Source organism: Emys orbicularis, chromosome 4, assembly GCF_028017835.1.
Source record: "Emys orbicularis isolate rEmyOrb1 chromosome 4, rEmyOrb1.hap1, whole genome shotgun sequence".
Classification (NCBI taxonomy): Eukaryota; Metazoa; Chordata; order Testudines; family Emydidae; genus Emys; species Emys orbicularis.
Window position 1 is genome coordinate 22,967,006 of NC_088686.1, and position 23,293 is coordinate 22,990,298.

Here is a 23,293-nt window from a genome sequence, read left to right on the forward strand (position 1 = left end):
GGTAGAAACTACAGTAAAGAACGGAATTATCAGACACACAGATGAACACCAATTGTTGGTGGAAGAGTCAATGTGGCTTTTGTAAAGGGAAGTCACATCTCACCAACCTAATAGAATTCTTTGACAGGGTCAACAAGTGCATGGACAAGGGTGACCCAATTAATATAGTGTACTTGGATTTTCAGAAAGCCGTGACAAGGTTCCTCACCAAAGGCTTAAGGAAACTAAGTAATCAGGGGATAAGAGGGAAAGTCCTTTCATTGGCTAGTAACTGGTTAAAAGATAGGAAACAAAGGGTTATCAGTTTTCACAATGGCGAGAGGTGAACAGTAGGGTCACCCAAGGATCTCTACTGCGACCTGTGCAGCTCAACGCAGTCATTAACTGTTCACTCCCTTTTCCAGATCATTAAGTGTCAAAGTTTGCAGATGATACAAAGTTATTCAAGATAATTCCAAAGCTGACTGTACAGAGTTACAGGGGGAATCTCACAAAATTGGGTGACTGGGCAACAAAATGAAAGATGAAATTCAGTATTGAGAAGTTCAAAGTAACAGACACTGGAAAAAATAATTCCAACTATGTATCTAAAACGATGGGGTCTAAATTAGCTGTTACCATACAATTAAGAGATCTTGGCATCATCGTGGATAGTTCTCTCAAAACTTCAGCTCAATGCACAGCAGTAGATAAAAAGGCCAACAAACTGTTAGGAACTAATAGGAAAGGGATAGAAAAGTAAGACCAAAAATATAATGCCACTTTATAAATCACACTTTGAAGATTGTGTCCAGTTCCAGTCTCCCCATCTCAGAAAGGATATAGTGGAACTGGAAAAGGTTCAGAGAAGGGCAACTAAGATAATCAGGGGTATGGAACGGTTTCCATATGAGGAGAGACTAAAAAGATTAGGGCTCTTCAGTTTAGAAAAAAAAAAAAAAAAAAAAAAAAAACTACTAAGAGGGGATAGGATAGTGATCTATAAAATTATGAACAGTGTGTGTGGGGGGGAAAAGTGTTATTTTCCCTTTCCCACAATACAAAAACCAGGCGTCACCCGATGAAATTAACAGGCAGCAGGTTTAACACAAACAAGAGGAAGTACTTTTTCACACAACGCACAATTAACTTTTGGAACTCATTGCCATGGGATGCTTGATGGCCAAAAGTATAACTGGGTTTAAAAAAAAAAAAAAAAAGAAGAAGAAGAAGAACTAGGTAAGGTCATGGAGTATAGGTCCATTGATGGCTATTAGCCAAGATGGTCAGGGATGCAACCTCTGACTGCCAGAAGCTGGGAGGGGAAGACAGGGTTGGATCATCCCAAATGCCCTTTCTGTACTCTTCCCCTGAAGCTCTAGTACTGGCCACTGTCAGAGACAGGATGCTGGGCTAGATGGACCATTAGTCTGACCCAGTACGGCAATTTTTATGTTCTTAAATTCAGACTTTTTGCGGTTCTCCATCTATCACCTTTTCAGAAGGAAAAGTGTTGAAGTTCCTTGATTTTCAAGGCAGATCGCTAAATTACCACATTAAAAAAAAGTTATGATTCACTGTTTTACCTGTACAGGTGGCTCAATCATTATCCACGCAGGAAGCATCAAACTTGGGTTTAGAGGCTGAGTTCCTACACGGAAGTAAACGCCGCCACTAGTATCACACGCCCAGATGTGCTGATTTCCACATGCCAAACTGGTCAATTTTATTGCTCCTAATGATGAAGAGACGGTTAATAATTTGGCATGAACTTTTAAAATTCAGCTAATCTCTACTGTAGAATTTGACGTTTGATTTTACAGAAATATTTCTAAAAAACTAACATTCAAAAAGTTATCAGTATAATCTATGCATTTTGGTAAAAGGGAGAACATTTGCGTAAAACTCCAGTCTAACAATAAAGCAAATGGGGGAAAAAATGAAGATCTCTTTTACATTTCATGCGTTTATTCTAGTGATTTCTCCTCATCTGTCTAAAACCGCCTATTTCATGCAGTATCCTGCCATTGATCAACAACATTTTGACAGTACATCATGTTCTATCACTACTGCTAGAGAACAATGTAATTCAAATGATTATCGTCAGAGAGTAAGAGGCAGAAACCATATGAAATATATTTTTTTCCTATGCTTAGAGAGAAACTTTCATGCGACCTAAAGTGAACTTTCTTCTGCAGTTAGTCATGCTTATAGAATCTTAATGATCTAGGTCTATAAATACATGTCAGCAATGAACATTCCAAATGTTACCAGCAAATGCTAAGGGTGGGTTAATATTTCAAGGTTAACAAGCCTTCATTACTTGTGTTGAGTAAAAAACCTATTTGAAAAGCGTCTCCCTATTTGTGTCACAACTTTCTTATTTTATAGTGGTCACAAGAAAACTATCAATGCTTTAATCCTAAATAAACAAGCTACATGAAGGCATATAGCTCTGAAACAAGTGTGTTCCAGAGTTCTTAATTTTATTCTCTCTCTCTCTCTTTCACAACCGGATTACAAATACCCATCAAATTAAGCTGTGAAATGTCTATGATTTATAAGGATGGGAAAGAAAGCCTATATGATACTGTAGACTGAAATGCTGTGATCTTGAGAATTCTTACTCTTTCATCTTCATTTACTTTTAAAAACATCCATACTATCCATTACAGTTAACATTTGGATTTTTTTCTAGTGTTAAAAAAAAAAATACAGACTTATATAGCCTTTCAGAAGTGGTGAAATTCTTACTCTTTCATATTCATTTACTTTTAAAAACATCCATACTATCCATTACAGTTAACATTTGGATTTTTTTCTAGTGTTAAAAAAAATAATACAGACTTATAGAGCCTTTCAGAAGACAGCTACAAAGTCACTATTTAAATAAAACTCCTTGCAGCACAAAGTATGTCTGACAGCAATAGTTTTATGAGAGAGAAGATGGGTAAGCGAATATATTTTATTGGACCAGCTTCTGTTGGTGAAATAGACAAACTTTCAAGTTCTAGAGAGCTGAAGAATAAATAAAAGACATTACCTAACCCACCTTGTGTCTCTCATTCTGGGACCAACATGGCTACAACTACAAACAGTAATAGTTTTGTTACATAATATCTCAGCTGCTTAAATGTTTTGATCCAAATAAGCATCAGCTCACTCAAACATGGAGTCATATGTCATTTACATGGCATTGCTGGTATTACTAACCTCTAAAGTAAAATATGACATGCCAAAATACAGTCATTATGTAAACATTTTCAGCTTTTTTTCCTCCCCCTCTCTTATTGCTTTTACCTTAGGGCAGGGGTAGGCAACCTATGGCATGCGTGCCAAAGGCGGCATGCGAGCTGATTTTCAGTGGCGCTCACACTGCCTGGGTCCTGGCCACCGGTCCAGGGTGCTCTGCATTTTAATTTATTTTTAAATGAAGCTTCTTAAACATTTTAAAAACCTTATTTACTTTACATACAACAATAGTTTAGTTATATAATACAGACTTATAGAGAGAGACCTTCTAAAAATGTTAAAATTTATTACTGGCACACGAAACCTTAAATTAGAGTGAATAAATGAAGACTTGGCACACCACTTCTGAAAGGCTGCCGACCCCTGCCTTAGGGAAAGGTCATGCTAACCACCATTCATCCACAAAAGAGGACAGAGGTATTTCTACGCGTGATTCAGATACATTGTTTATTGTTGAATTGTAAAGGTCATTCTACCGTGTTTAGAAACCTTGACACTGATAGTGTAAACCTTAATCAAAACAATTTACCAGATACTATTCTACAGTACATAGTGTAGGGACTGGAGAAAGGTACAACTGACATAATACAAAATATTTCAGCATTTATCCTTGGAACATGCTCATCCAATTCCAAAGTCTGCATCTCTTTTTACAACAGTTATATGAATGTTTCAAGACAGTTTACTACTTTTAAAACTTTTCCATGAATAAAATTTGGCATCTAGATTTGACAATTATTTTATAGTTATTAAATTTCTTGGGCCACAATGCAACAAGCTAAAGACCTGATTCAATAATTCACTGCATGTGGATGCACTGCTGTGCCTGCACAAAGCCCCACTGACTGCAGAGGTGGACCCGAATGCATTAAATTGAAGGACTGTGTCCCAAAATGGTAACAAGATGATGCAAGATGTTTTATTGCACCAACCAGCTACTGTCAATGATTTCTTGGCCTTTCCCCCCTCCCAATGGATAACTGATCTATAACAGAATCATTTCTTAATCCAGTGGTCACCAACTGGTCGATTGCGATCAACTGGCCAATCCTAGAGGATCTCCCAGTCGATCACGATCTCTGGTGGTGTAGTGGGGCTGCCACTAAGGCAGGCTCCTTGCCTGCCGGCCCAGCCCCATACCACTGCTGGAAGCGGCCAGTGTGGCCCCACGGGCAGGGGGACAAGGGTTCTCCCTCCACGTGCTGCACTTCTCTGCAAGCACCGCCCCCGCAGCTCCCATTGGCTGGGAATGGGGAGCTGCAGCCGTTGGGAGCTGCGGGGGCAGTGCTCACAGAGAGGGGCAACGCGCGGAGCCACATGCCCCCCATCCCTCTCCCCCAAGGGCCGCAGGGGCACATTGGCCCTTTTCAGGAGCAGCGTGGGGTTGGGGTAGGCAGGGAGCCTGCCTTAGCAGAGCTATGCTGCATTGCCAACTGGGAGCTGCCAGAGGTAAATGCTGCCTGGCAGGAGGCCACACCCCAGCCCCCTCCTGGAGCCAGCACCCCATACCCCCTCCTGCACCCCGAACCCCTGCTCCAGCCCCGAGCCCCTGCCCAGAGCCAGCAACCCATACCCCCTCCTGCACCCTGAACCCCCTCCCAGAGCCAGCACCCCATGCCCCAGCCCTGACCCCCTTGCCAGAGCCAGCACCCTGTACACCCTCCTGTACCCCAACACTCTACCCCAGCCCAGAGCCCCCTCCTACACCCAAACTCCCTCCCAGGGCTTTCACCCCACACCCCCTCCTGCACTCCAAACCCCTGCCCCAGGCTCAGCCCAGAGCTCCCTCCCACACTGTGAACCCCTCGGCTACAGGCCAGAGCCCGCACCCTCGCCTGAACGCCAGCCCCCTACCCCAGCCCGGTGAAAGTGAGTGAGGGTGGGGGATGGAGTGAGCGGGGCGGGGCTTTGGGGAAGGGGCGGGGTAGATTCTGGGTTGCCCTTAAATTCAAAAAGTGATTTTGGGCATATAAAGGTTGGAGACCACTGTCTTAATCCTTAAATCATGTGTCAACTATTTAAGAATTTTGTTTATAGAAATTAATACTAGAAGGTATTTAAGGTGATTTGAGTCAGTTAACCCACATATAGTGCATTACAACTATTGTAAGATACACTACAATAACATCTATAATTCACTGTAAAGATATGACTAATCAAACTTTCTATGCAGCCACCAATGTATGCCAAGAAAGAAAAATACCAGTTTAAATACTCCTGACCCATCATGAGAGTTCCTGTAGTCTTTTCAGGAGTTTACATATTGTAGCAATGACTGAAATGACTCCCAGCTGATAAGCCAATTTACATTTTAGTGTCCATCCTCTAGCCCTCTCCCTGCTCACTGGCTCCCAAGGACAGGTTTCTCATGCTAAAGAATTATTTGCTTAGTACAGTCTGGAGTCTTCTATTACAAACCTCCCTGATCCACCACCACTACCACATGATTTACATCTAATGCGTCACATAAGTCTGGATATATCAGAAGTGAGAAATGTACCAAAACAGATCGAGTGCAGTGTGGGCTACTGTATGTAGCAACAGAGTGGGACTGGAGAGACCTAAGGTCTATTCCAAGCTCTGCTCCAGGTCTGCTGGGTGATCTTGGGCAACTTACTTCACTGCCGTGCCTCGGTTTCCCTTTCTGTAAAAGGAGGATAGTGGTACTTACACCTCCTTTGTAAAGTGCTTGACATCTACTGACGGAAAAGCTATAACAGCTAGGTATTAACCATGAAATTGAAATATCATCACCTAAACTGCTAGAAAATAATAATAATGATTATAAAAAAGAGGTCCAAAGCCCTGCTAGGCAAGTGAGGGAGCCTGTTGGTGGCCTCACTCATGAACCAGTGAATGTGAAACAGCTTGAGAGGCATTCAAATTTAAGACATCTTGGCAGCTGGGAGTCAGTCCAATTAAAATAAATAGGTCATATTCCATGCTGAAAACTTGAAGCTTTAAACATGGACAATGTTTTTTCTGTGCAAAACTTAATTTTTTTTAAAAAAAATAAAGATTAAAAATGTTAACTGTTTATATAATTATGTTACATAAAATGAAGTCTGCTGCTTATGCTTGCCTAGCTTAAAACCAGCTGAACTGATTTTCATCCAACTTTAAAAAAAAATTCACCTTTGATCTTATGCCAAATGCAGAAAATTTCATCCCAAAGGAAATGTGAAGTTAAGAGCCAATTTGGAAGTGACGTTAGAATGGACTTCATTCTTAATTATGACAGGTTTCAGAGTAGCAGCCGTGTTAGTCTGTATCTGCAAAAATAACAGGAGTACTTGTGGCACCTTAGAGACTAACAAATTTATTAGAGCATAAGCTTTCGTGGGTTACACAACCCCTGTAGTCTGTCTTTTGTTTCAGTTTATTTCAAGTATACTGGGGGGGTGGAGAGGCTCCTTCTTTAGCCAGCTGAAGACTAGTTGCATCCGAAGAAGTGGGTTGTAACCCACGAAAGCTTATGCTCTAATAAATTTGTTAGTCTCTAAGGTGCCACAAGTACTCCTGTTATTCTTAATTATGTCACCTTCGCATGAATCAATTCACTTGTCTCCAGGAGATTTGCATACAATATAGTGTGGCAGCTAATTAACAGTGCACAACATTAAAGACTTTAGGACAGGAAGTAGAGACATACATCAAAGAAATAGACATGTAGAATAAAATTGGCTAAACTGCTCAGTAGCCAGGACACCCCATTGCTTATGAAGAGAGTCATATTGGGAGAATGCTTGTGGTCATTAAAACGATCAAGGACTACGGTTTTATGTCTCATCCAACCAAAGACAGCAACTTCAGCAGCACCATAGTCCCCAATGACAGGTTTCAGAGTAACAGCCGTGTTAGTCTGTATCCTCAAAAATAACAGGAGTACTTGTGGCACCTTAGAGACTAACAAATTTATTAGAGCATAAGCTTTCGTGGGCTACAACCCACTTCTTCGGATGCATATAGCCCACGAAAGCTTATGCTCTAATAAATTTGTTAGTCTCTAAGGTGCCACAAGTACTCCTGTTATTTTTATAGTCCCCAATGTCATGCTGAGGCATAAGTTCAGTATCAACTTGAACAGAAGAGCATCACCAACTGACTCACTAGCACTGCTTTCTGAAACAAACAGTTTTCCTTGAAGGGCTCCCACCCAAGTACTGACTGCTTTGCCTGATAAGATCAGACAGACACAAAAACAAAACAAAAAATACCCTTTGCAAAATACCATCAAGTGAACAGTGAACACTTAATTTGACCAGAGCTCAGAGAGCCGAGAAGCACTATAGCAAAAGGCTATCTAAAAGCATGCCTGTTATTGGAAAACCCTGGGATTTTTTCTGACATTTTATAAAGTTGGAAAATTATACATCTTTACTAATACAGCAGTTATTTTCAGGTGTTATTAAATCCAATAAATCTTAAAATTTAAATTGGTATTTGCAAAGCCAATGAAAAATGTAAGAGAATTTTAAAAAAAAATCTGTTTAAAAATAAGTTGAGTCTTTTCGCTTACCACAAAAAGCCATACCTAGCTGAGAAAGGTCCAGTTTTGTCCAGTGCATCCCAGCTGGGCAACTTGGTGAAAGTGTTCTGATAAAGACCTGTCCTTGTTTATCCAAACCCCATATGGCATCCTGGCAGGCTGAATAACACACCATTTCAGCATCAGGCGGTAGCTGAACTGAAGAAGGATGGAACTGAGGATTCTGATCACTAACACAAAACAGATCCTTGTTGCTTTGGCATAGCCACAGAAAGCTTCCTATGGAGAGAACATGTGTGTTACTGTTAAAATCACTCCTAATCCATTCTCGAAAACTTAAATAGTTGCTTCACTCTACCATTAAGTGCCGAGTGCATTTAAAAACAAACCATCAGTCTTCTGAAATGTATTCTTGGGTCAAGATTTTCTAACCTAAATTCCTAGATTTAGGCATCTAAAATAAGTGGCCTGATTTTCAAAGTGCTGAGTATTTAACACTTTATTTGGGAGTAAAAATTAGTGTATTTACACACACACACACACACCCCTGCGACCACTTCTTTCTGTCGTCCTTCTATGTTGCTTGCAATCTCTTCTCCCAAATTCCATTGCTGCTTTGGTTTTTCCCCTGGATGACATTAGCACTTGTTCAAAACCAGACAGACAGTCTTGCCTAAGCAAAAGGTGCTAAACAGGTCTATCCTAAACAAAGGAATGTGTGTTTACACCTCAATTTACATACAAGTAGTAAACAGGTCCTCAAGACAGCAGGAGGAGGAGATGGCAGGAAACAGAATAATTTGCATGTTAGCAAACAAATGGGAGACCAAAGAGCACAGAGCCTTCACCACCAGACTGCATGTTGCCTTCCTCACTGTTTGGATAAACTTTACTTTGAGGGGTAACCTTCAGAATAACCCACTTCAAAGGTTCATTGGACTATAAAAGAAAGTGGCAGAAAACCAAGTTTTCTCTTTCACCCAAGACAACAAAGGCACATCTTTGGGCTTCTGGGAGTGACCCTGACCGAGGAGTGGGTCAGTCACCATCTTGACTGTGGGTGAAAGAGGCCATCTTAAACAAAGCCTTGAACCAAAACATGCTAGATTAAGTTTTAGACTTTTAGATGCATGTTTTCACTTTTATTTGCTGGTAACCATTTCTAACTATCTCATATACATGAATACACTTAAAATCCTACCTGCTTTCATTAATAAACTTGTGTTATTTTAACTCTAAACCAATCCAGTGCTGTATTTAAACTGAATTGTTTGGTAACTCCAGTTAAAGCAGAAAACTCTTGAATATTGACTCCTTAATGGGACAATGGACCTTAATATCCCTCTGATTGTTCCAGGACAGGGCTGGACATTTCAGAATACATGTTTCTGGGAAAAGTTGGGGCTGGGGAGTCACTATGCCAGTTGTTAACCAAGGCCGGTGGAAGCCAATGGAAATCTGTGGTATTGCAGATAGGTTCTAGGATGGGCCTCCAGCCTCCATTTTTCTTTTGGGTTAAGAAGTAATGGGAAACCCTTCCCCGTGTTGTGGAGGAACTTGTTCCACAGCACATAAGTGTAGAAGACAGTTTACTTCTTGTCATAGAAGGTGCTCATGAGAAGGATCCCTGAAGAGGGACGGGGATGAAGGGAAGTAAAGGGAATCAAGTAGCCCGTGTGTATGATTTTTAGGGCCCACTTGTTGGTGGTGATGGAAGACCACGTCAAGTAAAAGGGAGTAAGGCAGTCCCTGAAATGGAAGATGGATGGTGTCATCAGCACTGTAGAGTGGGGAAGTTCATTCAGATCCTCGACCAAGCCCTCAAATGTCTTGCTTTGAGTATACGGTTAAGTTACTGAACTATTTTAACGCTAAATGAGCTAACTTCGTGACACTGCTGGGAACGCCATCTCAGGATGGTTGAAAAGGAACTGAGGGGGGTCAGGTTGTGTGCACGCTAGATGAGGTGCCAATGGCGCCACAAGACGGGGATCGCACATACTGAAATTCTCCAATCAAAGGCACGGAGATACTCCACTTCAGGTGTTGGTGCATCTCTGGGGCATCACTTGAAAAAAGAAAAAAAAGGAAAAAAAAACCCCACAAATTTGCACCATGGCAGTTTTGCTTGAAACACAGTAAACTGCAAATTACAGCTTACTTTGTCTACTGGTGGCTGGTCATGAATGGCAGAAACTGGGGCAACTACAGACAAGGCCTTAAGCACCTTAAATATTTCAGAAGTGTTTCCTTAACATGAATCCACCCACCTCCCTAATAATATATTGGACAGATTACTTTCAAAACATATGCAACTAAGGGAAGGTTTATATATTTTTAGAGAAGTTACATTATGCTTTTAAAAGAAAATAGAATAATTTTTTTTCAGTCCTAGAGACAGAGAGGAAGGATGTGGTTAAGGCACTGGACCTAGAATCAGGAAATCTGAATTCCAGTCCCAGATCCAACCACAGGCTCTTGATGGATTTTGGGCAAGTTATTCTCTCGCTCTCTGTTTCTTCTGCTGTAAAATAGGGATAATATTTCTCTCTCACAGGAGTGTGGTGAGGCTCAGTTTATATCTGTGATGCTGTGGTGAAAAGTATATAAATAAAATACTTTAAAGAAACTACCCTATTTTATTTTTTATGCCGTGCTGCAGTCTTCCAGTGATGATGATGGCAAAAACTGAAGGGGGTGTCAGCTCACTCGCTGGAGAGCTTTACTGACTCCAATAACCTAATAGGTTAGGCTGCCTAGCTTCTTTCCCTCTAACTGGGTAGTCCTGCTTTAAATGAATAGACTTCCCTAGCACCAGTCACCATTAGCAGCAAGTGTACAGATTAGAAACCCAATACAGAATATGGTATTGAGGGCCAGAATTAGCATAAGAACAAGTATGGTAAAATGCAAATGGTTGATAAGAAAATGTGGATTACAAAGGTTCCACTCCCCCTTCCTCCCCCCCGATCTTTGGTGGCAGACCTACCCAACTCCTTAGCATCTATGCACATCACATCCATTAAAGCTATATTTGTTTTTCCCTCCACATTTAGTGACTCAGCACCCCTCCAAATGAGAGATATGTAACTTCAAAAAGACACTAAACACATTATTCCTTGCATGAGCCAGTAAGGATGCTCAAAAAGCAGCACACTTTACTCAAGGCCATTCCACTGCAGTCCCACCATGGTTTATCTCCAATAACTTAGACAGTAGGAAATTCTAGCTTGTTCCAAAAATATGGGACTTCTGCACACCTAATAGACAAAAACTCTGGACTAGTTCAGCATTATGGAACCTGTTAGCATCATTTCAGCTATCAACTCTAATGCATGAAGTCAGTTTAATTATGGTATAAGCTTATATTGAAGATTCACTAACCTTCTTTAGTTGGAGCTGTGGAAGCTAACACAAAAGCCCATTTTGTGGCAGAAACAGTACCTCGAGGCACAATATTATTCCAATATGTTCCTGAAAAAGAAAGTAAAACAATAATCATCATGAATCACACACTTTGCAACTTAAATGTTATGACAAATTCTTTTGTTGGAAATTTTTTTTTAAAAGATCTGAGGATTTCTGTTGTAATCAACTATAAAATGTATTTGTTCTAATCAATATCCGATATTGCCCTGGCCAAAAAACATTATAAAGCCAAATGACTATTTATTAAGATTGAAGAATCCCCATGTTTCCCACCAGTTCATGCTCATAAGTTTGAGAGACTGTTTTCTTGTTAAAAAAAAAACACAAAACACATCATTTTTCATTATTTTAGTGCATTTATGTCACTAGACAGTTTGTTACATCATCATGGATGAACACCAAATCAACACATAGATGAAGAAGTCATCGCAACAGGGATTCTTTCAGGTTCAATGTTGAAACATTTGGCAACTAGCGCAAAGATTATATCTGCTGCTTCTCAGTCCTGTCTGGAGGTTCCCCTTTGTTGCAAGCTTATATGAAATGATCAATTAGAGGTCACCTTTTGTTCTAAGCACTAGCAGCAGTTTTGACCCAATACTTACAGCTGAAGATTGTGCTGACTCTTCAGCAAAAGACTTTGTGTGACCTTTGTAAATCTAAACAGACAAAAGTGAGAAGGATGTTCTTTCCCATCAAATGCTAAGTTTCAGAGTAGCAGCCGTGTTAGTCTGTATCCGCAAAAATAACAGGAGTACCACAAGTACTCTAAGGTGCCACAAGTACTCCTGTTATCAAATGCTAAGTTTGTTACTTGCAACCTTCTGCCCTTCCAGGGATACTGATCATGTAAAATTAATTATAGTTGTGTAAGGCTAAGATTTAGTCATGGGTATTTTTAGTCAAAGTCATGGACACATCACGGGCAAAAAACAAAAATTCATGGCCTGTGATCTGTCCATGACTTTTACTATAAACACCCATAACTAAATCTCTGCTCCTGGGGCCCCACAGCTCTGGAGAGCCCTGGGGCACTGCTGCTCTGGAGGGCCTTGCTCCAGTGGCAGGGGCTGACTGCCCCTGGCGGCCCACTGCTCGGGTGCTCCCCGGGGCTAGCCACCCAGGGCTGTCCGAGCAGCAGCCAGTGTGGCTTGCCCCGGGGCCGCTCCAGCAGCAGCAGGTGTGGCTCACTCCAGGGCCACTCCAACAGCTGCAGATGTGGCTGGCCCTGGGAACAGCTACTCAGGTGGTCCTGAGGTCAGCTGCATTGGCTGCTGCGGAAGTCACAAATGTCGCAGAAAGTCACGGAATGTGTGACTTCCACGACCTCTGTGCCAGAATCGGAGCCTTAGTGATCAGCAATGCCAGTCATTTATTAGTCTTCTGAAATGCAAAATCCAGTATGTTGCCCATTCCCACTTAAATGACAAAAACAATGTTAATTTCTTGCACTTATGGCCAAATCTCACCTAAACTGGACTGACTGGGTACCATTCACAAATTGAAAGATCTGCAGAGCAAATAAAGTCACACTTTGTTGGGAAGACACTATTCTTTTTTTATTAGACAAATACAATTCCATGCAGATGTTTCCTCTTTAAAGTCGTTGGTATAAAATACTAACAACCCCACAAGTCAAACAAATCTAAAAGAAAAACATCTGCACAACCTGCAGAGATCTCTTCAGATGGCTTAGATGTCAACCAATAAGCTTTCCAGCATCAGTTTTCTGCAAATCTTTTCTTAGGCTTGTTTAAATACATGTCAAGCACTTCTATCTAGTTTAGTGTTTGAGTAATCATGAAATCTTCTCTTAATTCTTAATCTAATCACACACTCAGAGAGAAGGAACAGGAGTATTTTTTGACAGATTCCCTGTGTAAATACCGGGTACAGTACTACATAATCCTTCACCTCATCTAATGAGAGAGAATCCTAAAGGAGCATCTAATCTGGCATTTTTTGGCTACTATACTGCTATCAAGAGGCCATCAGTAAACTTTTTTGGTAGAATAAGAGGATAGTTTCTGTACTCAAGTTTAGACATATAGCTTTAGGAACATCTCTCACAAAAGGACTGAGAGGAAGAATACAGCTCTAAGCAGCCTCCAACAAGTCTAGGGAAATCCTCTTGAAAATTACTTTACTGTTTGAGCAGGACTCTTCACCTGGTTCCTTTCCAAGAGGGAAAGTCTACTTACATTGACAGAACAAATCAGAATGGCTTGAAGACACAGCTGAAAAGGCACCTAGGCCTGCAGATGAAGCCAGGATTGTGTGAGATGAGAGCACAAAGGTTAGAGGCTTCTGGCAGTAGACCAAATCAGTCATGAGCTACAACATTCATCAGCCAGGCTAAAGTCATTAAGTGTCTTGTTTAGTGTTCAGCATGTTCTCTCATCAGATCATAAGTAGTAACACATTGCTCATTTTCCTAAACACATTTCCCAAAGTGATCACTATATTATTATTAGTGTACAGCACCATACATAGGTACCGTAGCACCTAGTAGCCCTAGTTATGGACTGAGACTCCATTGTGCTAGGTGCTATAGTGCATGGTTGTGTGATATTAATATGTAACTCTCTTTAATTCAAGATATGCGTGCATGCACTGAAAGAAGCAATATGACCTACTTTGTGGAAAGCATAACAAGCTCTGAGCAACAGGCTCCCAAACTTGCCTTCTTCACAGTACTACTTTTAAAAGGGCAATTACTCAAACCAAATATTAAGACAGCATCCCGCAATACTGTCTGCATTCCCACTCTAGTTTAAGAAACAAAAGCTTTTGCAACTTGCTCTTTAATTTGCTGTGGCTGAATTTTACCCATGGGTGGGCTAGGGGAATGGTAGGGGGGGCAGAGTGGATGCACTAGTTAGTTTCTTTGATTTTTAAAAAACCCAACAGGTGTAAAAATGCACCAACCTATTAGACTTCCCTTTGCTACATGGAACTCGTTTTTGCCTGAAGAGATCCAGACCCCACTACTGTTGACTCCAAGAAGGCTGGGCTGACATTGAAGCTGCTGTGACCAAAATGCCATTCGAAGTTTCTCCGCCACCTTCTCTACTGGAGCCTGGGCTGCTGTTGCCACTGTGTGTGTTGCATGGATTATTGTCTGGAAGAGGCTGCATTGGTCAAACACGACGTAATCTGTAATGCTTACCTGGAAAAAAAATGTTCTGGAGAATCAGTTAAACTAGGGATGAGTTATAGGACCTTCCATAAAAAGCATGGCAAACTAGATACGTTGCAGAGGTGACGCATGGGGGGAGTTATTTTCCCCTTAGCCCTGCTTCGTCCCCCACAGAGGAACGTGCCGCGTGGGGGGAGGGGGGGGGGGGGGGAGGAGGAGAAGAGCAGTGACTTTGAGGTCGATGAGTTTGCCCACATAGGCTGCATAAAGGGAGGACAGGGAGCAGCTCTCCTGACTCACCACACAGTCCACGTGGAGAAACTGACCAGCAGGCACAGAGCGCCTGGTGTTGGTGCTCACCCCTTTCCCCCTCAGCACCCTAGGGGGGCAAGGAGGAATGTTTGGGGGAAGGGGGAAGCCAGGTGTTCTCTGCTAGCAGGTCAGTTTCCCCCTCATGATCAGTGTAAGGGGAGGGCAAGAAAGCAGTGACCCAAGAGAGCCAGGCAGCTGAACTGCTTCGCAACCATCTGTGCAGTGTACAGCCCAGTTGAGTGACAGAGTGAATTACTCCTGGGGTAATTGGAATTCTGCACCTGGCTCAGCTGCTGGGGGTGGGGGAGAAGAGAAACAGGACTTCCTCTTCCCCTGGAGCAGCTGGGGCCAGGTCAGATTCACCCCCAGAAACCTCCCCGGCTGCAAGAAGCTCTGCACCCCTCCCCCAGTTCCTGTCCCTAATCACTCCTCAGCCATGGGGAGAAGGGGTCACTGTATAGGAAGCTGCCCCCCCAATCTGCCCAACCCCTTTGCATTCAGACCCTGCCAAACGCACACACCCAGAACTTCTTCCACTGAGCCCCGTGCCCAGACTCCCTGTTAAGCCCCTCCCACACACTTGAATCCCTACCCCATCTAGGCTTACCCCCCCACACCTGGATACCCCATCGAGGCCCACCTCCCCACACACCTGGATCCCCCACCAAGCCTCACTCCCCCACACCTTGCCACCCCAAATATAGAAGTCAAACTACGCTTATGATAAAAAGATGCCTCATCTGCCTTCTGAATAAGGTTCAGGAGTCTCAGGAACAGTGTTCCTGAGTGAACCTCAGGAACCTCTCTACTGAGTGAGTGGAAGAAGAAACAAGTTTGAGTCCTCTTGAGTTTTGATGGATTTAAGTTTTAGGAGCCTTGATTACAACCCAGAATCACATAACAGATAACAGCTTCCTATATAAAAAAAATAAAAAAAACCCTAACCAAAAACAAACACCTGTCCAAAATTTCTTGGTATTTTTATCTATTTCAAGTACTGCAGAACTCTGCTGCACCTGAAGTCCCTTCATTTGGGGAATGGTCAGAGGGGAAAAAAGAATCTCTCTTCTTCCCTGAAATTGTCCTGGAGCCTGGCAACAAAGAGATGGATCTTCATATAGCTTCATTTAGCTTCCCCAGAGGAAGACTATCCATGGGACTCACGTGAGCTGTTTGAACTCATGTTAATGGCTTTCAGCAACCGCTCCTTAGTGGCCCTGACCCAAGAAGGTGAGAGACTATATGGTTAATTGCCCAAGCTCTATTATAAGCAACTAAGTATAACCATGCTTTAGAGCATTCAAAAAAAGGAGGTAATTCCTGCTTTTATGGGAATGTGCATCAAGGTAAGACAACTTACTGATGAAATTAGATGTCATCTCAAAACTATGTTGTCCATGCTGCTCCAATACAAAATTCCATATACACACACACACACACACACACACACACAGGAAGATATTTTTGACTAAACCACTCAGGAAAGACAGGCGGAGGAGTGGACAATCCGCCTCCTCCAGAGATGATCGGGGGGAACAAAGACCCCAAAACATAAGTAAGGATGTGAACAACATGATCAGGGATTCTATACGGATTCCTGAGAATAAGCCCAGTAAGAATTGTTTTTGTCATCGTTTTCCCCTTACAGACTCTGTGGCTGAAGGAAGCAGTCCTGTGTGCTTTGGAACTAGTTGGATTAGGTGAAAAGCAGCCTCCCTGCATTTTTTTTTTTAATTGGGCTAAAGGAAACTGTCCTGTCACTGTTTTATTTTTCCTCTGGCTGATATTGCAATGTTTAACTCCTTTCAGGGAACAGATTTAAAAATGGGCCTCAGCCACCAGAGTCTGGTCGTTCCATTACAGGTGTATTAATAATGCTTGTAAGCCTCCAAGCAATTATTTCTTGATATTTTTAGGTTGGGATCCCTGCAAGAAAACATCACAACGATGGAATGGTGGACTTTACTGAAAGCTGAATAAGGAGTACATACTTGCCACCAATGGTCATCATCTCCTTGCGGTTTCTTTGAAACTACACCAGTTCTGAACCATAGATTTCCATGTATGTCCAAAGCCCATAACGTCTGTTGGTCTCCAAGCGTTATGCACACTGGTTCCAAAGCTTGCATTTCACTGCAAATGCAAAAGACGTTTTAAAATACATAACACATTAAAATCTTCCTTAAAACCTTCAAAATAAATAAGAAACTAGAGTGGAAAAGAAGTTCTTCATATGGTACTACCAACATGTAAAATAAAACACATCTTTGGACATCTCCATATTTATCCAGTAACTTAAATTTTATTAGATATCTTCCTACGAGTAGAATTCTAAAAGCAAGAATAAGCCTCCTGGAGTTGTTTTATGTGAATATCAAGACTACAAATATCATAATGGACCAGTGTTTAATTCTTCAGCACATAACAGTACAGAAATGATAAAAATAGTAGCTATCGATTTTCTGCAAAAACTTTAAAATGTAATGTCACAAGCTTTTTTTGTTTTGTTTTGATTTTGTTTCTCTCCATTGTGACTAGAACATTAAGAGCACAGACAGCATAATCTTGAACTGGTTATGACTATACAATAAGGACAGAAGCTGATCTTGATTACAAAAGCTTCCTGTATGAAACAATCACACGTCTAAGCCCAGAGAAAACTGATCACTATAAACAGTATTTTTAAAATAAAAAAAGTTAAGTTGGCAATCCTATTCTGATAGTCACTTCCAACATGCCTTCCAGAATAGTTCAGAAATCTCAATTTGCATTGATTTGAACAGTCCTAAAAGTCAAGTCTGAGAACATGCAGGATACCTGGTTTATAAGTCAGTCTTGTGTATTTACATAGAAGAGATTCAACTTTCCTCGATGTAATAATTGGATTCAAGTTGTAGATTTGAACATTAGTCCCGTCCCCCCCTCTAATCTTTCAAAAAAATAAATAAAAATTAAATACAAGGGTCAGGTTAAAGGCTAATGTTAAAGTAATTACCTATTGGGAAAGAAATCAATGCCATATATGCAAGAATGGACACATTTCCGTACATTTTACAAGATAATATAGGATGTAACTACTCTCTGGATCAGGAAGGCAGAACAAACTGGTCTGTTGCTGATAAGCTAAAAAGCAGGAATTCTGGTGAAACTAGCTACAGAAGTAAAATATACTACCCAATTGTATCTGAGGTGAATTTGGGGGTGAGATATCCAGTGCAACTTCTAGTCTTGTAAGTGACTGACTGACAAAGTCAACTGTAAACATATACATGTATTCTTGAAAAATAAACTATTAAATATTTGGAGATCTAATTTAAATAATGGGAGCACCATTATAGCACAAATGAAAGAACTAAACAGTGTAAAAAAGGCCTATTTCATTAATTCACATTTCAAGGATTCTTCCACTGTTTTCCCTCCCATACACGCTTCTGTTAAACATTCCCCATTCACCACCAATAAATGTCTTCCAAGTACTGTCCTTTTTTGCCCACTGACTGATTAAAGTGTGACGTAACAAGATGCACTGATAAGGTAACCTGAGGATTACAATTTGGATGCAAAACGCTTTATAAGCAAGAGGTGAGTGGTTCAATTACCGTAAGATGAAATACCCATGAATGAAAGCAACCTTTTCTGTCATTCTGATTAAACACTGCCCAATTACCTGATAATATCACACTTCCACAGTTCTCCTTCAGGACAGAAGCTGCTTACTCCCTCTCGATAGAGAAGCACCCGCTGCTCAGTCAGTGCCCACACTACATTGTTTCTGGATGTAACTTGAGATAGCGGATACATACAATCAACCTTTACTGCTCTGGCACATGGACGATCCACACTCAGGCCTGGAAACAAAACAAAGAAGAGAAGGCGTGGCTGCTGTAATTAAGTGGTGTTGTCAAATCAGGTAAGTTAGAGCACAAAGGGAAAAATTCAATGAGCATGTTAACATTTTCTTGTATATTCACTTTACTGTAATCTCCATAGACTTAACATTTAGGGTACGTCTATACTTACCTCCGGGTTCAGCGGTAAGCAATCGATCTTCTGGGATCGATTTATCGCGTCTTGTCTAGACGCGATAAATCGATCCCAGAAGTGCTCGCCGTCGACACCGGTACTCCTGCTCTGCGAGAGGAGTATGCGGAGTCGACGGGGGAGCCTGCCTGCCGCGTGTGGACCCGCGGTAAGTACCTTGTAGTTCGAACTATGATACTTCGACTTCAGCTACGTTATTCACGTAGCTGAAGTTGCGTATCTTAGTTCGAACTGGGGGGTTAGTGTGGACCAGCCCTTAGTGTAGAAATGTTCAGTTTATACTTTAACAAACAAAACACTGTACATCAAGCTAGAATATTTAACTCAAACATTTTCAGTTTAGTAACTTCGTGGAGAGCCCACCATTCTGCAATTTCCTCTCCTTCCCTCCTCCAAGTAGCAGTATCAGGAATCTCCATTTATAAAATGTTAATCAATAAACAGACTAGAAATGACTTGGAATGATTCAACAGGTGAAAGCTCTTGTAATATCAAAAGATGTTAGACAATTATGGTACACATTTAGACACATCCATTCTTCTAAATTGCATATATTCCTGTCCAGAACTATATACAAATTGGATTTTCATGTCTGTGAGGGAAAAGCTCAAGAGAGAATTAGCTTTTTCTCAAGTTCTCATGCTTCTGAAGCAAGAGGTAGCTGATTGACTATCATCAGTCTAGGGGATACCAAAAAGGAAGTTATAGTAGTCAGCTTCTAACTTGGGGGCACAAGTTCCTGGTGCAACTGTTAGATGGGATGCTGGAGGTACTGAAGGGATTGTTCTCACCCTACCGTTACTGTCTTTCTTCCTGGTTGCCTTGTGTTAAAAGAGACACACACTGGAGGATTTACTTTGGCATCTAAGTCTATCTATGAAATCCACAAATGGTAGAACGCAAGCTGTTAAACCACCGTCCAGCAAGAGAGGAAAATACGGATTAAAAAACTCCACATAGCTCTCAATGTGTGGAGCCAAACTCATTTGCTACCATCACTATCACTGCTGAATAGTACTGCATGGTCCTGGGCAAGTTGCTTGATTTTGCTAACTAGTCAACCCCATTAACAATTTAATTTAAAAGGAGGATATTCTTGAAAATATGCTGGATATTTAAGTTTCCTCAAGTAGAGCAATTACAAAGAATGTATATATATTTAATTTTTTATTACACATACATATTAGATATACTTGAGAAAATTGAACAGAATATGACCCATTTTAAGTGCAAGATAAGGCAGAATTGCGATAACCATTTGGAAATCTTGTCGTTCCACCCCCACCCTCACCCCCACCCCAGGCTTCCATGACTCTGCCCTCTTCTGGTTCCCCTCCTAACTCTTGAATAACTTCTTCAGAGTGTCCTTTCAAGGGCCCTCCTCATCCCCCCTCCAACTTTCTGTGGTTGTTCCACAGGACTCTGTCCTTGCTCTCCCTCTTCTCCCCCCGTCTATGCAGAGAGGAGTTGTAATCTCATGTGTAAATACAAATTCAGCCACCACCTCTCTATTCCAAGCCTGTCTCCTTATGTACAAATGAAAATACAGGCCTCTTTCTGACCTCTCCTGTGGATTTCTAGCCATCAGCTCAAGCTCAACATGGCTAAAACAGAGCTGTTAGTCGCCTCCCTATTGCAAAACGCCCCATCTATAAGATACTGAGGGCAGGGACTGTTTTTTTTGTTCTGTATTTGTACAGCATCTAGCACAATGGGGTGCTGGCCCACGATTTGGGCTAGTTGCTATGGTAATACAAACAATCTTTCCTTGGCTTGTATTATAACATCTCATAATTGATTCCCAAGATAAAGAATTTCTCTGCCATGAATATGTAACAGTTTCATTCTGGATTTGGATCATGGTTTAAACCAAATCATGATGATTTCACAGATTTACGCACTTCTGATTCTCATTTACAAAAACTGTAAGACAACAGTTTAAATACCTGTTTGCAGATACAGATCTCCATTAGTTCTGATAATCCAGGCAGTGTCATCACTTAAAGCTACAAATACTGTCTGAGGTAAAGCCTCATACCAGTGGCGCTTTCCTTTTATGGTTACTTTTCCACAGGCAAATGCTTTGTTAGTTTTCTGTTCAATCTTCCAGAGAAGAGCCCCTGTATAAAAATGAATGGTGGGTGATACCAAATATTGATTGTAACTTTAGAGACAGCTGGTCTACTGTACACACAACAAAATTATTAACAGAAAAGATTAATGCCAGCCAAGTTAACAGAAAAATGCAAAATTTAGCAAATCTTTATTAATCTTACATAACGTTACATTTGTAAAATGTTTTAAAGGGAGACAACAGTTACCAGCTTTACAGAGAGTTGCTGAACCATATATATTGCCACAGACTAAATCTTACTGAAAAATGTTTTTACCTCATTCACTCTCTAGTCATGGTTATTTTCAAAATATCAAACACACAATATCCCGTGCCAAATGAAACAAATATTTAAAGGCCAAATTTACAGATGGCCCCAATGCTAACTTCTGAAACACACCTGCTACTTCTACAGACAGACACACTAATCCCGTAGCTAATCACAGTTGTCAGGTTAAAAAAAAAAAATTCATATATGCAGCACAAGACAAATTTCTGTAACATGTATATTCTCTATTAGCTCATTAGCAGTAGTAAAGTTAAAGTTTATAATCTCTGTAGGTCAGCCACTGGTGAGTGACAGTCAAATACTTGAACAGGTGTGACATTCCACAGAGCAGAGGTCAGTAGTACAAGCAGACAGAATTTACAGATGCAATTTCAGGAGCTAGTTTTCAAAATCTGGCCCAAATTTTGCTTTGTAAACAGTCCTATCATGAAAAGGTAACAGAGCAGTGTAATGGAATTCAAAATCTAAACATGTCATGCTTGTGAGTTCAAATGGCAATCAGTGCAGCATACTGATACATTAATAGCCTTTACACAGAACAGGAAATACAATACCCAGAATTGCATTATTTGATTCTGTTTTCTCCTCTTTGGTCTGTTTACATACTCTTATAAATGCTATCAGATCCCCATCAGGGTTCAGTCACTGACCAAATGTGACAATTTAACAAGAAACTGAAGAAGTACCTCTTCCTATCCTTTAGACAGGGCAGTAAGGTTATCAGCTGCTTTAAGTGGCAAGAGACGGAAAAAGAAATCATGCTATGGGAGGAGACTAGAATGAGAAAATGGTTGAGAAACCTGCTTACAATCATACCAGCACTGGAGCAATCTGAAAAGGTGAACAGGGTACAAGTCCACATCCAAAACCTGTTCCCTCCCACCCATCCCAACTTTCATTCCCAGGCCACCAAAAATAAATTTTAAAAAAGTCAGTCAAAATATAACAATGTGTGTGCTGGGAATGGAGGGTGGAGAAGGGGTGGTGGTAAGTTCACTTTTATATCAAAGCTACATTTTAATTAGAAAGTCTTATTTAGGAGTAGGTATTTTTCAAATAAAACATGATATTTTGTTCAGAAAATAACCTCTTATTTCACAATTTAACTATAAAATGAGAAGCTAAAATAAAAAGATTCAATAATGCATCAGCGGTATATTTAAAACCGCTCAACAAACAAATTCATATTCTGCTATTTTGAGAACAGCCATTTATGCTAGAAAACAGTACTTTAATATTCCAGGAATGCAGCCACATGAGCCAAGATAGCCTTTTCACAACTTTTAAAAGACAGGTGGTGCAAGTGAATTGGGGAACTCGGTCCACGTGTGTTTTGTAAAACAAGTCAGATTACAGACAGCAAAGCAATCCTCACTGACTACTATAGACACGGATACACGAAGTACTGGGATGAGGGGAATACACGCCACATGTAGTTATACAGTTATATTAAAAAGAGCTTAATTTGCACAAATTTATACATTTTAATTTTAAAGGTTAACAAAAAGTGAAACGCAGTTTAACCAACCTGAAGGCGAGACTGCCACCTGCTGGACAGCATCTTCAAACTTTTGCCACCGCAGACCTGCACTAGGTAAAGCACTACAGTAGAGACTACCTTTGTAGTCCAGGCACCAAATATACTTTTCTGATACAACCAGGCTGAGTATCCCATAGCCAGGGCCAGAATATCCCATCCAGCTTTCTGCAAACTAAAAACTGGAGAGTCAGAACAATGTCAGGTATCTTCAAATATACAAGAAAACAGTCATACATACAGCATACATACATAAAACAGCAGAAGCATTTTTTAAGAATCAGAATGTAAACATTAAATTACATCAAAAGAATAAATGCCTTTGATAAAACAATCCTATCACCAGCCAGGTGATTGAGTACATAGTGCTACATGTTGCCACCTGTATTTAGGAATAACTCATGCAGGGCCAAACACAAACCCTGCGGGGCGGCCGGTCGGCAGGCAGGGAAGGACGCGGGCTGTCCTGCCAGGCTTGCTGCAGACCAGGCACCGGCTGGGGCAGACGGAGCGCGCAGCCCGCTCCCCTCCTCCACACCGCCGCCCCCTCAGGGCAGCCAAAGCAACGAACCAAAAAGAAGAAAACCTGCGGGGCGGCCGAAGCGGCAAAGCGCCAAAAAAAAAAAAAAAAAAAGCCTGGAGCCGGCCCTGAACTCATGACAGCTGGGATTGCGAGTCTCACCAAAAAAATAAATAAAACAAAACCCCACACT

General features: G+C 41.1%; 1 protein-coding gene across 1 annotated transcript in view; it reads right to left on the reverse strand.

Moving 5' to 3' along the window:
* Window positions 1-23,293, reverse strand: part of TECPR2 (tectonin beta-propeller repeat containing 2) — a 65,930-nt gene that overhangs the window by 18,570 nt on the left and 24,067 nt on the right. The window contains exons 9-16 of the mRNA XM_065404399.1: window positions 22,572-22,755; window positions 20,588-20,761; window positions 18,268-18,448; window positions 16,592-16,733; window positions 14,078-14,318; window positions 11,105-11,194; window positions 7,751-7,999; window positions 1,566-1,714 (exon numbers count right to left, since the gene is read on the reverse strand). Coding sequence (XP_065260471.1) covers window positions 1,566-1,714; window positions 7,751-7,999; window positions 11,105-11,194; window positions 14,078-14,318; window positions 16,592-16,733; window positions 18,268-18,448; window positions 20,588-20,761; window positions 22,572-22,755 — 1,410 coding nt within the window. The remainder of the gene's footprint in view (window positions 1-1,565; window positions 1,715-7,750; window positions 8,000-11,104; window positions 11,195-14,077; window positions 14,319-16,591; window positions 16,734-18,267; window positions 18,449-20,587; window positions 20,762-22,571; window positions 22,756-23,293) is intronic.